Below are 14,650 nucleotides of genomic sequence, written 5' to 3'. Positions count from 1 at the left end.
TTTCCTTTTAGTCACAGTTTTGACAGAAGAGAGATTTTCCCATCAAAATCATTTGAATTTCTGCATGTTTTCAATATAAAAACCTGCCCCGATTAACAAATGAACTCAGTTTTGCTCCAAGGAGGCATAAACTCTGGCAAAATGTGTTAGAGGTGTTTCACAGACCTGGGAAGCTGTCAGGTGGAGAGATGGATACAAATCTCCTGGAGTAGCATGTAGTAGGAAAATGGTGGCAGCAAAAATGAAGGCATAATTTACCCTGTCCATTATCTTCCTCAGATAAATGAACAGCTAAAACTGAAGGTACTTGGTCAAAATTCCATTACTCTTTCTTTTTCCTGTTTGAGTGAGACCATCAATATGTCTTTGTCAAGAACTCCATGTGCACACACACCCAAAGCTGAAAAATGGGTAAGCAGCAGTAATGTATATATGAATTACATCCAGGAGGATGCCTGATGGGTGCCCCACTAATTGCTAGCCAGTTTTAAATCCATTAACCAACCATAGTATGTGAAATATGGCTAAAATATTGCTATTTTCACTGACCTAGTCAAGCCTATTTACTAGAGTGATAAAATAAGGACAGATCCTAAACTTGAACCAAACATAAAACTTGTTTTGTACAGTGGAAGTCATTAAAACTCTCAGTGTTTGTTCACCTCTCCCTCTCTCAGGCTTTACAAAGGTGCATGTCACCATGGAACACAGTGCAATTACAAAGGAGCTATCTCCTCTTCTAAGAATAGGAAGGTACCATAGAATCATAGAATATCAGGGTTGGAAGGGACCTCAGGAGGTCATCTAGTCCAACCCCCTGCTCAAAGCAGGACCAATCCCCAACTAAATCAGGACCATAATCATTGCAGGGGACTAGAGAGGCAAATGTTGAGGTTTTAATGGTATCTACTCTAGTTTTAGATAAGTTCAGTTAATATTTTGAACTATTGTTTTGCATGTGACTTTGCATTTCTTGTTTTTGAAGGGGACCAGAAGCAGAAATGATTCAGTATCGAGCCTGATCTTGCATTCCTTATATATCCCAAATGCCCAATGAACCATCAAACCGTACTGGTGATGCACCTAGTGCAACTGAGAAAGGGGCAAAGATAACTTTTTGCTACCTCTGTGCCCCCAATCCAGTGACTGACCTGGTATCTGATCCCTCATGGCCACACCAAGCTGTGGTCAGCTACAACAGAGACGCCCAGGGTTGTTCTTGCACCACTTGTGCCATCTTTCCCCGACCTTGCTGCCCTCTACGTAGGGATTGAGAAGAGGATGGGTGTAGAATCATTGTACCAGTTCTGTTCCACCCATGGCTTCTCTTACCCTGGCTTTCTGATTACAGTGTGCTGCTGAAGCAGTGCAAAGGAGCAGAGGGAGGGACTACAGGAGGGAGCTGAAGATCTGGCCTTAGGTGTGCAAAAAATGCAGGATCAGGCCCATAGTGAGGCATGAATGACCTATTTCTAAACTACGGGGTGTTATCAGAGACATTCTTTACATTTGTAAGTCTTAGACTATGAGCTCTTCAGGCAGGGATGGTATGGAAGGTACTTATTGCACTGTGGGTATTACTATAATACAAATATTAAGAATAATCAGCAATATTTCCCACTGACTTGCAACCAGAAATGCTAGAATTCACATGAAAGGGTGGTTTTCTTCCAATTTCCAGCCTAGTTTCCTAATCTGAGGGGTGTAGCTAAACCGTGGGTTATGCTTCACCCACCCTTCCTATGCACTAGTGGTGACATTTACTCCAGGACAAGGGGGCTAGTGCCAAGCCTTAAGCACTTGAAATCCTGTGTTAAGGGTCTGGCTGAGTGGGGCTTTTATGGTACATAAGTAACTAGTCAGCAGGAATAAACCTTGCATGGGACCTCTGTACTGGAGTGAATTGCCCCCTGAGCCCCAGGCATTACAGTATAGTGCTGTTTTGCTTGCAAATGCTTTTACCTCAGGTTTGGCTTATCAGCAAAAGCAAACATTACATTTAAGGAAAGTAGATAAACAATACATCCCCCTGTTTTAAGACTGGATGTTTTTAAATTGCTTCCCAAGGCTCCCATTGACCTTTGAAAAGTAACCCCTAGGAACTACATTGAAACCTGCCTGAAAGACAACCCTCTCTTTTAAGAATCATTCCCAGGTCCTTCCCTAAATATTTATATTGTGGATGCACTTTTATAGAAAGACAGTCTTTCAATTAAAATGCTTTATTAGCCCAGAGGCTGCCTTCATAGGCTGCCTGAGTGACATATTTCTCCACCATTTGGTATTAATTGGGCCAGACTTTATACTTAGAATTCATCATCCTCCCAGCTGGCATTTTTGTTTTTACTGTTTTCACTTTTAGAAGACAGATAAAATAAAATAAAAGGTTTATTCATCATACAGAGAAGAAATCTGTCAACTTCAAAACCAAACAGTATGTGGCAAATAAATACATGTCTTTACTTGCTGCTAACCTCTTAGCCAATTTAAGCTGAAAGAATGTTTGAAATCCCATTTCCTTTTAAAATCTTTTCTTTACTTTCTGCATTTCCCTCTCAGTGACATGCCCTCTCAGTGATATGGTCAACTTCATTTTCAGGTTTTCAGTGCTGAAAAGGCAGGACTGCAGGGGAATGTCTATTTGATGGAAAAATGAATGTTACCATTGAATTAAGAGAGGGTAAAATCTTGGAAGCATTTTTCAGTGGTGATAGATTTGTAAAAGCTTGTCTAAATTTTGGGCCTGATTGTAGTGTCCTTTAAGAACTTTAGATTTAGTGTGGAATGCTAGCTTCATTTTTCTAGTATCTGAGAACGGGCCAGATCTTCAGGTGTAAATTAGTGTTGCTCCAGTGACTTCAGTTTACACTAATTAAGGATCTGGCCAATTTAAATCACATATATGTAGATGCTAGACATTCTGGATAGCTTTCAAAATGTTCTTGCTCTCCATGTTTGAAAATGCAAGTTTCACTGAAATATATAAATTTCTATGAAATATTTACAAAAAGAAAAGGAGAACTTGTGGCACCTTAGAGACTAACCAATTTATTTGAGCATAAGCTTTCATGAGCTACAGCTCACTTCGTCGGATGCATACTGTGGAAACTGCAGAAGAGTGTCTTCTGCAGTTTCCACAGTATGCATCCGATGAAGTGAGCTGTAGCTCACAAAAGCTTATGCTCAAATAAATTGGTTAGTCTCTAAGGTGCCACAAGTCCTCCTTTTCTTTTTGCGAATACAGACTAACACGGCTGTTACTCTGAAACCTATGAAATATTTAAAAATCTATTCTCACTATTGTAAAGGAGAGTTTGCATTCAGTAGGAAACATTCTTCATAGGTCAGTGCTGAGTCAATATGGAACTGTTATGCTGTAGGAGGTCATAGAATTTAAGACCAGAGGGGACCACCAGATCATCTAGTCTGACCTCCTGTATATCATAGGCCACCAACACCACCCAGCACCCGCTCACTAAACCCAACAACTGAAATTAGTTCAAAGTATTACAGCCCACAGAAGACTAGACTATTATGTGTCACAGGCAGAGAACAGGAAGGACAGGTGCACCAATGCCTGAGGCCCCTCAATGGCAGCAAATTGTTTATGTGAGATGTACCCAAAGGATCCTGGCAAGCAAGCAACATCCACACACTGCAGGGGAAGGCCAAAAAAACCCCCAATGTCACTGCCAATCTGACCTGGGGGGAAAATCCCTTCCCAAATGTGTATATGACAATCGTTAGACCCTGAGCATGTGAGCAAGAACAAGCCAGTGAAGCATGAGAGAGAGAGAGAGAGAGAATGCACGGTGCCACCTCAGAGCACTGGTTCATCCTGTCCAAGGTCTCATCTCCAGCTGTGACCATCTCTGATGCCTTGTAGGAAGGAGACAAAAACCCCAGAACACATTGTGGGGGGCGGGGGTGCAGGAGGGCAAGATCCATTCCTGATCTCTGCAGGTGACTGGCTGAAGGCTTGAAGCAGGAAATTTTAGGAACATCCCATATGAACCAGAAGGGACCCTCACGGCTGCCAAGCCCTGCCCTCCACCATCACAAGCGACGCTGTCATACAATCCCACTCTTACATTTGTCCAGCTCTCTCTCAAAAATAATCCCTCCACTTATTTGATTCTCTGTGGACTTGGTCTCTTCTTTTACATACCACAAACTCTTCATAGTTAGTGGTCATTCTCACTTTGTACAGCACTGTAGGGTAACTTCAATGCCCTCTGTCTGAGTTAAATCCTCTCTAAAGTTCACCTGAAAACTTCAGTTTACTTTGTTTAAAATGGACACATTTCTACTCCGCTTTCCTTTTCCATAATTACATCCTTCAAGACATCTCTCACTACAAATAAATACAATAATCAGCCTGTAGGAATATTTACCTCCATCTTTTATCCCATTTAAATTTCCATTTAAAACAAAATCACTCTTTCAGTTTTGTACATCACTTTCCTTTTCTCTGTATCCAACTCTGTCAAATTTTTCTATTTCACCTCTCACTGTAGTGCTTAATACTCGGTAGGAAAGAAAGTATATACACATTTATGCCATATGCATAGTGCCTCTATTTTTTTTAAGAGTTTTTGGTTTATTGTTCTTAATAAACTATTTTATGCAAAACAGTAATAAGTAACAATATCAGACCTACATCTTTATGTGTCTTAACCAATATATATTAATTTATAAAATCCAACAATAAACCGAACTCTCTTCCCACTAGACCCAGAGACCACCCTTTCCCTCCTTCACATGGAAACAACCAGAAAGTGTTCATAGGGGTGAATTATGGAAATCCTAGATGCTAAGGGCTCCTTCCCCAAAGCACCCAGCATCAGGTACAGCTCATCCCTCTTACTGTGTACCCAGAGGATGCATATGTAACACCAGGCCCTGTAGATGCCAGTTTCCTTCCCACGTAGGAAACAGTAGTAGAAGCCAGGAGAAGCTCAGACAGGAAGACTACAGAAATCCCCAGACTTTCAAGGCTCCTTCCTCAAAGCAGTGAGTATGAGATACAGTCAGGTGTGAAGTGATAAACCAGGGCCTCCTCACCTCTGAGATCGAGAACAGCAGTAGCCAGGAGGAGCCTTCACAGCCTCATGACACCATTTGCTCAACACTGAAACCTGGATGCTGGATTTGTCCTTTTCATTTCATAGAAACATAGAAATGTAGGACTGGAAGGGACCTCAATAGGTCATCTAATACAGCCCCATCCACTGAGGCAGGACTAAGTATTATCTAGACCATCCCTGACAGGTGTTTATTTGATCTGTTCTTAAAAACCTCCAGTGATGTAGATTCCACAACCTCCCTATCTGTCTGCACTTGTGTGCATAAAGGTCCTTCTACCATTCTCAACCAATCTGCAGGAGAGAGTGGCCTTTCAAACTGCATTTTTCTCTAGCTGTTTGTGGCCCTAAAATAAAACTGAATCAAAAATTTAGTTTATAAATTCTAAAGAGCTGTGAGAATTTTAAGGCATTTCCATCCATAGGGTTTCAAGATGCAAAGGCATTGGAGAAAAGAGGGAGGTTGATTATTTGGCTAACTTATTTTTGATGTCACGTTTCCATTGGAAAGGAAAGAGGAACAACACAGGAGGGATGTGATTAGGTGATTTAGCTCCGATATCATATTTCTGCTACCTAATACTGAACTATTATCAACAGAGGACAGGGATTAAAGGGAGAAGACAACAGAAAGTGAAATCATCACCTAGTCATCCTCATCCTGGGATGGGCTACCAGTTAAGTGGGTAAAAGATCCACTCTTTCTGTGAGACTTGAACACAGGACCTTGGATCATAACTAGGAAGTAAGACTGTTATCAACAGAACAGGTCTCTAACAGGACTGCACCAGCCTCCCCTCAATCATAATGTCATTCAAAGTTTGCAGTGCTGGAAACATGATTCTAATCTTAACTAACAATGGTTGGGTTTCTCCTTTCACTCTTTAAAGATACATGCAAAGGCAAGTGATGGTGAAGAGAAGGAACAACTGGAGAGAGCCTTGGAAGAGATTAAGAAGCGATTTCAGAAGACAGTGAAACAATTTATAAATGCCATTTTGATAGCTTCAGGTATCGTATTTTTTGCTGAGTGCCAACAAAGTGGTTACTCCTGTACATATGTATAATAAGTTCTGGTGTCTCCGCCAAGGGACTTACAGTTTAGCTCCAACACATATAAATGCAAGGATGATGATGTAAGGTCAAAGTACTGGAGAGGCTGGGAGAGAGAATTGCAGAAAGGTTTTCTGGAAGAGATGGGCTCAAAGGAATGAGTTGAAGGGAAAGAACAATGTGGGTACTGAATAAAGCAGAGCAAATAATTGATTTCTGGTTTAGTGGCTGAACCAAAAAAAAATCAAATTGGATTGACCCCAAATGGAAATGTTTTGGAGGTTTTTGCTGAAACAAAAAACCTGAAAAAATCTTGTTTTGGGTCAAATGAAATATTTTGTTAGACCTGAAATGATTCCCCCTCCCGCCCCCAGTTCTTTGTTTTTGTTTTTGGGTGTCTTTATCCTTTTTTTAATCTGTTAAATTTCAAAACAAAATATTGTTTCAAAACTAAAAGTTACATTTTCAAAATGGAACGTATCAAAATGTTTTGATTTTTTGAACATCTTTTCTTTTTTGGAGCCAAAACTATTATCCCTATCTGACCTGAATTCATGAATACATTTGACTGACACTGAATTTTTCAAGGAATGATTTTTTTCATCCAGAAAATTTCACCCAGCACTAGAGCTGAAGTTACTTTGATTAAAATATTTGAAGTCATTTAATACTGAAATATAAGTGGATATGTTGAACAGCAGATTTGAAGGGGGTGAACTAGAAGACCTAATAGAAAATTTGAATAAAGCCATACAAGTTAGAGGTAGACTGAGTAACTCCAGAATACCTACATACACTTGAGAAGGTACATGAATCAACAAGTTACTCAGTGTCCCATTCACCTTAGGGAACCTTGTTCAAGTTCTCTTCCGGTCCCAAGTGAACATATCCCATTTTTGCTTCATCAAACTATCATGGAACTCAAGGCTGAGTGAACAAGATGCACTAATTTTAAAAAGTGACTTAAGAGCATCCAATATGTGCAGCCAGGGCAAGGCCAATCATGCACAACCTGTCAGAAAGAGGGGAGTGCAGGCATAGTGCTTCCAGGGCTGGTTAGATTTCATAGGTCAACAGCTAAACAGTCACTCTGGTTGTATGAATTTCTGCAGGCATAAAACTCTTGGGGCCTTTCAAACCAAAAGCCCAAACCATCCCCTTCAACTTGAGCTAAAGAAAATTCTCTAAACAAGCACATCCTTAAGTGTTGTTTTTTATTTGGCAGGTATGATTCCTATAGAATATCCAATTCTAGAAGGAGCAAAGTATGTCAAATTTAAAAGGAAGGAACCGTCATCTCAAGCCTGGGCTAAAAGAGTGAACGAACGTGCTCCAATAGCTTCAGAAATGAAAAGGCCTCAAAAACCTCCTAGCAGACCGATTGACCAAAGGATTCCTCCCAAGCCTTCTCACAGACCCGTGGATCAAAGGAAACCTTCCAGTCACTTGGATACCGTGACCCAACCAAAGCCTGCACCAAGGTTTGCTTGGTGATGCCTACACTCTTCCTGATTGGGGAGAGGACACAGTGTCACTGAAATTTTGGGTTCACAGTTTATTTTGATCATAGAGGAAATGGTTGTGTGGTGAATGAGGTAAGCAGGCAGCTGGCAGGATTAAACCGGATTCTTTGAGCCAGATCCTTAGTTGGTGTTCATCAGCATAGCTCTGATGGGTTCAATGGAACTCTGCTGACATACACTACCTGAGGAGCTGGCCCTTTACATAATATAATGGCATCATCCTGCCTTTTTTTTCAACCTGCTCCACTATTCCTGCTGCAGTTCCCGCTAGAATTCCTAAGTGCGTAGTACATTTATTCCTCAGTGGGTAGATGAAATCCCCATAAATCTCTATACACAGGAAGACTGAAGAGAGTTTTATGATCACATCCTAGAGAAAACATTTAACAGTTGCCCAGTTTGTTTGATGGGTCAGAATATCTGCACCACCACAAGCCCTAGAAATTGAATATTCCTGTAAGATAAAGCTTAGGTTCTACAAGAACTGGTAAAGGGCCATCAAAAGAGTGCTGTATAGGCCCTGATCCTGCATTAGTAGAATCAATGGGAGCTTCACCACTGACTTCAAAGAGTGTAGGATCAAGCCTTTGTGAACCAGCTCAATCTGACCTGATGCCCGAGTATTAGTTTCCAAGGGTTTGTCGGCATCTGTTGGAAGATTCTTCCCCTCTGTCACACATTCCTGAATGAACACAACTGTTAGTGAGAGAGAAGTTTTGCATCTTCTGCCTCTCAAAGAGCCACTTTCCTTTGATGTTAGGGAATATGATGCCTTTTAAGTTGAGACAGCCCCAAGTTGCAAAATCAGGGTCTGGATGCAGGTTCAAAGCCTTCTGCAAAATTTGGGAGGTTCAACTGAATGGGTTTTTTGGTGGGTTTTTTTAAGCCTTTCTCTATTTTACATGCAAGCTGACTCAACTTTTTAAAGGGTCAGATTTCCATGTCTTAGGCATACTGGAGCCTCTGCCTGAAATCATGGTAACAAAGTGACCTGTATTTAAATATCTACTGTATATTATGTACTTCTGGTATGTATGTATCTAAACTGAACTTTATATGCCTTGCAGAGTTAAAACCATTTCAGCTGCAGGGGCACGCCCTGCCAGTACCTGGGCATCGTCTATTGCTGACTGCCCAATTGTGCTCCGGAGGCTGCTCTCCAAACAGGACACTGGCCTGGGCTGCAAGTGCGTTGTGAAAATTCCATTTGTTACTGACTTGGAGTTTGACAAGTTTATTTCAGCCCCCAGAAAGTCCGATCAGATCCTGGTGATCTTTGTCTTGTCATCCCAAAACCCTTCCTATTCTCCCTTCTTGGAATGGATGTTACAAAGCCTGTACATGGAAAAACAGCATGGCCGCCCATCCCCTTGTGTTCAGGTAAATTGTGGTTGGGGAGAAGGATCGGAGGACAGGAAACGCACGTAGGCGACCCACAGCAAAGGGGGACTGCCTCATGCTTTTCAAGAAACATAACGTTCAGATTTCAGAGTAGCAGCCGCATTAGTCTGTTTCCGCAAAAAGAAAAGGAGGACTTGTGGCACCTTAGAGATGAGCATAAGCTTTTGTAGGCTACAGCTCACTTCATCGGAGAGTGAGTGACACTAGTGAATAGTATTAGACTGACAGTCTTGGGGATTATTTTGGGGAAGATCTATGGCCTGTGTTATGCAGGAGGTCAGACGAGATGGTCACAGTGGCCCCTTCTGGCCTTGGAATCTATGAATCTGAGACAGAAGAACTCTTCGTGGAGCAGCTACAACACACAGCAGCAGCAGTTCAAGTTTTCTCCTGCTGTCCACTAATGTGCTCCAACTTTGACCTCGGGCACAGAGGAACCATTACTAGCGATGAGTGGGGGAGTTCAGACTCCACGTTCATTAAGTCACTGTTAAGTTATAAAATTTGTCCCTAAACTACTTGATCATTTCCCCTTGAAATGATAAATATGAGGCTTTCTGCTTACCACTGAGCTGCAGAATATCACTGGTGTGATAACATGCATAGACCAGGCAGAAGAGATGTCTAACCAACACGAGATGTCATTCTGATTGCTACCATTAAAAGATAAAGCTTAATAATGACTGCACCCACATTTTGCAAACTAGCCACCAGGATGTGCTGCTGTTCTAATAGAAACAACTGCAAGTGCAATTATCTTAATCTCACTAGGGGTCACTATTGATGTCTCAGAACCAGCTGCATGTGCAATTATATGGCAATTATAAGAAAAACAGCCCTTAAAGAGAGAGACTCAAACTGTACATCAGTGTCTCCAGTCCAGTTCAAATATTGAGGATGTTGCTACATCCGTATTATACATATTCAGAAGATAGGTTCTACTCAAATGAGAGTATCAGATTAATTACTGAGTTAACACTTTATGGTGAAAGTCATTCCAGACTGGATTAATAATAAAACCAAGCAAGTTTCACTCAACAGTGACAGTGAAATGGTATAGCAGTGTCAGAGCTCAGAGCCAGCATATATGTAAGGGAATTGTATTCCCAACCGTTTTTATACACAGTCCTACAATTAAATGCTGGCCTGAGTTCCAGACGTGGTTACAGTCCTGTATATACACGACTCTGTGTCAAGTCTGCAACTCCCAGCATTCTTTAGCTTATCTGGCAAAGTGTCACAGTCAGCGAGAAGAAATAAATGATACAATCAAAGAGCATTTTGTGTACCGCTAATGACATACCTTTTGCTGCAGTGCTTCAAGGGCCTGATCCAAAACAACCTTGCATCTGGCCACAAATGTGGCAGAGTAATTAGACTGTAATTTCATAACACTGTACTCCTAAACCCCGACCCCCACAAAAAATCAAAACCCCAACTCCTCCCCACACCTTGAAAAGGGAGAAGTGCCAGAGACTCCAGGAAGTCCAGTTGGGACTTTGATTGTTCCTATTGATTTTATATGGAAGGCGCTCAAATACTATGGTGATGTGCAGCAGTAGAAAACCCTAAAATAGACAGATGTCAACCTCTTCTGCTCCAACAAATGCAGTGCAGCAACTCATTTCTATCGAAACCTTCACAGATAAAATATTTTGGTGACCCCTGTTAACTAGGGCTATGTCACTTGTATCATCTAAAACTAGACTGGATATGTCCCTCACAAATACTGCTAAGGAGCAATAGCTTTTCGTCGGTGGGATTGACAAAAATCACTTACATTCTTCTCCATCGTCAGTTTCAGGGATTCTAACACATTCCATTTTAAAATGACAACACCCAACACTAGGGCTTTATTTTTTAGCTGAGACCCCCCCACTAGAGTTCCCAAAGACCTATTTTATTCTATTCAAGTTTTTATACTGTGCGCATCACTGTAGTATTAGCCCCTTCCATTAGTGCATTAAGCCACGTGGCTACACATCTGTTACCTAGAAAGAACGAATGTGTTTGTCCATCTCTAGTGCAGGTGTGACCCTTACCGCTTGCTGAGGTACAACATGGACAGTGTCATGAGAAAAAAGCCCCCCCTGCCACCTCTGCTTGTGCGGAAGCATGCTGTCACTCCGGGAATGGTGCTGGTAAGTCTGGAAGTTTTGCAACTTGGAAGGACCCTGAACCTTTGGCTCAGTGACTCAGTCAGAACACTATGTCTCTATGATATATGGTACTCATGGGTGACTACATTATACATAGTGCTGCCTGCCGGCCAGCTCCATTGTAAATGAGGCTGAGGACCAGCCTGATCTGAAGGAGAAAGAGTCACTGACTCATTAAAACATCTGTTTGTTGGCTATGAATCACATTAACTCTAGGAAGGATGGTGGTTTAAGGCAGGAGAGAAGTTCCTTTACAAAAAGTTGAGATGGGCCAAAGCTGCAATATTTCGATATGGATCCTGATCCAAACTTCCCCACATTTGGGTGGATTCAGATCTAATGTCATACAGTTCAAATCCATCTTATAAAGATGGGCCCACACCATGAATTTCCCCCAAAGTTTGAAGAAGGCTGAATCCAATGCCTCTAAGAGGAACCCAAGGCCACGCTGTATATGTTCCTCCAGTGCACATCTTGTCTCCGTTCATTATCCATATGCATTACCAAATCAGGAGGTGAATGTGTGACAGGAGAGTGTCTACAACTGAAGAACAGAAGGCACTTTTCTGTTTGGTCACCAGTCACATTCCTGTTTGGCTGTAGAAGTCTTCCTTATTTTGTTTTTACCAATACAATAGCTATTCAGCTTCATCCAGCACCTTTTGTCCTAGGCTGTCTGAGCACAAACTTACAGTGACGTACAATCTGTGTCAGGACTCACTTTACCCCTCCCTGAAATGAAGCCACTTCTGGGGTGGTGTGCGTCAGAGCACGACTACACAGCCCAGCAAGACTACCGAACACTTTAGGATAGGAACTGAAGAATAACATATCTGGATGAAACGGCAGTAGCAGTTTAGGGTGGCAGAATGTTACCCACACTGGAATTTGGCTAGGACACTGGGGTTGGCACCCTTATATTATGAAAAGTTTCTAAAGGACTTTTAGTGACCACAGGTGGCCCTGTCTCACCTGAGTAATGGATTTTATTGTGAAATACTCACTCTGATTCTGCTCCCACTGAAGTCAATGGCAAAACTCCCATCTAGTGTTGCAGGGTCAAGCTGTCTATGTGGTAATGTAATAAAATTTGTCCCTAAACTACTTGATCATTTCCCCTTGAAATGATAAATATGAGGCTTTATTTGTGCCTCATAAATATGTGCCTATATAGCCCCCATCTAGCCTAACATTTAAGCACATGTCTAAAGTGAAATAAGTAACCCTAATGAGCACTCACTTATGATTAAAACACCCTACAAATAATAGACACAGCCATCTCAACCCTAACAGTAACAGCTACCTCACTGAATAAATAAGTATTCATCAGATATTCTAGATAATCCCTGTGGGTCAAATCTCTTGTTCACTTCAATGAGAGTTTTAACCAAATAAGGACTTCGGGATTTTGCCTTCAATATTTAAGCACTCAATGAATTTCTATTAGTATAGACTCTTCAGCTGTTCTACTCCAAAAATGTGCCAGTCAGTGTCAGTATGTTGGCTATTCCTAATCATCTGATGACTGTGAATAATTTCACCAGCCCTCTCTGATATCCAGCCAAAACCCTGTCCTCACCCGGTCTCTGCTGGTACATGGCACTGTCTATCCAAAGATCACACAATTTACAATGAATCCAGTCTTTCAAGCTGCTCTGTGAAATAAGCACCATCTCCATTTAACAGCTTGGGAAACGGAGGCAGGAAGGAATTAAGGGCTTTGCCCATACTGCACACTGAGTCAGTGGCAGAGCTGGGTCTAGAACCCGCTTGCCAAAGGCCCATGTTTTGTACAGAAGAAATACCATGCTATTGAACGGCTAGACATTCCACCGCTTTGGGAAGGGCTATTTCCATGGAAGTACAGTTCCCTTCTTGGGAGTCCTGGCTCACACAGGTTTTTATTTGGGTTCATTGAAAGAGGCGCCAAGTCAGATAAGGCTGTATAAGAGAGCCTTTTAATGAATGCCCTACTGTGTTCTAGAATGGCTCTTTTACAGCCCTGTAAATCTCTGACTGTGGAAGTGTAACACTCTTGTCTCGCTGGACAGACAAGACCAGGGATTGGAATGGTTATAAGGCTATTATTCATTCCATTTAGCAACCAGAATCCATCGGCTGACCTCTGCAACACACTTAAGCTTATTGTTAACATACAGTCTGGATGTACAGGCAAATAAGATGTTATGGTCAAAACAGAGGTCATTGCAGAAGCATTTGAACTTCATGAAGTGGTTTTGTTTGAAAGGACTTTGATTTGTGGAACCAAGAATTTACTGCTAAAGTTTTTCCAAAGGAAGGACCTAGATGAAGGGATGAAATTTTAATGACAGATTTGTTTAAGTGTAGTTATTAAAATAAGGTTTTGATCATTGTTTGACATGAGTAACTTTAAAGCACAAGGGAGGGGGGGAGGATTACAGTTTTGAAAAGAAAACTAGGGATGGCTGAGGGAGACAGAAATATAGAAAAACTGAGCCACGCCAAGGAAACAGCATGAAAATCAGGCAACCTGGAGTCTCACTGCAGCTTTGCTACTGACTCACTGTATGTCTTTGGGCAAGCCACTTAACTTCTCTGTGCCTCAGCTTCTCCATCTGTAAAATGGACACGATAATATTAATTTGCCATTTTGTAAAGTGCTTTGATAGCCCGGAATGACAGCTGCTGAATAAGTGCCAGTTATTCCAATTGTGCTTGAGTAGGCAGATGTACAATAGCTCTTGCTATGCCTGTTTAATCTCCCCTCCATGTGACACATTGCACCAATTCTCATCATGCCACTAAGCCCAGCTCCCACACCCTTGTCCCTGCCCCACACATTTTTTTTATCTTTGCTGCCAGCAGTAAACAAATCCCGCACATGCCCATGTCTGACCCCATGAAATGCACCAAATCCCTTGGGAGGATTTAAAAAGCCCTGTGTGGGTGGTGGCAGGAGAGGGGAGAGGAGTGTCTAGGAAAGGTCAATTGGTCTGCTCGGCTGGGCTGCATGTTGTGATTTCTTCCTGGACAAATGCCACTGTTTGAAAATGTGTAAATGCCTCTTAACAGCCACTGCATTGGTGAGTATTATGTGCTCTGCTGAATAACTGAGCTGAGCTAATGCAGGGAGCTGGAGTAGAAAGCAAAACTGTAAGGCTCTCGCCCAGGGAGGAGTTCTTTGTTGAGGAGTATTTGAACAGATGAAGCTGACGTTGGCCATTCCACTCTAAATGACCCTTCCTGATTCCCCTTCCTCTTCCATGACAGTTACAGAGAGACTGACTCTTACGGACTGATAATGGAGCTTTACCTTACCGAACCTCTTGCACAGGGCTGCTTGTGGACCTGTGCTCTACTAGGTACTAGTGTGATGGAAACCACCCAATTGTCTTTTGTGACATTTGCAGAAATGAGTTTGGTCCTGAGATGCTGTTACTGCCTGACA

At 41.9% G+C, this 14,650-nt stretch overlaps 1 protein-coding gene across 1 annotated transcript in view; it reads left to right on the top strand.

Annotated features, from left to right (window-relative positions):
- Positions 1-14,650, top strand: part of C7H3orf20 (chromosome 7 C3orf20 homolog) — a 49,546-nt gene that overhangs the window by 15,154 nt on the left and 19,742 nt on the right. The window contains exons 9-15 of the mRNA XM_043552094.1: positions 280-411; positions 5,975-6,095; positions 7,363-7,618; positions 8,728-9,040; positions 10,063-10,150; positions 10,219-10,220; positions 11,086-11,202. Coding sequence (XP_043408029.1) covers positions 280-411; positions 5,975-6,095; positions 7,363-7,618; positions 8,728-9,040; positions 10,063-10,150; positions 10,219-10,220; positions 11,086-11,202 — 1,029 coding nt within the window. The remainder of the gene's footprint in view (positions 1-279; positions 412-5,974; positions 6,096-7,362; positions 7,619-8,727; positions 9,041-10,062; positions 10,151-10,218; positions 10,221-11,085; positions 11,203-14,650) is intronic.

The sequence above is a fragment of the Chelonia mydas genome, chromosome 7 (assembly GCF_015237465.2).
Source record: "Chelonia mydas isolate rCheMyd1 chromosome 7, rCheMyd1.pri.v2, whole genome shotgun sequence".
Lineage (NCBI taxonomy): Eukaryota > Metazoa > Chordata > Testudines > Cheloniidae > Chelonia > Chelonia mydas.
The sequence above is the reverse complement of the archived record's forward strand: the minus strand, read 5'-3'. Positions and strand labels throughout refer to the sequence as shown.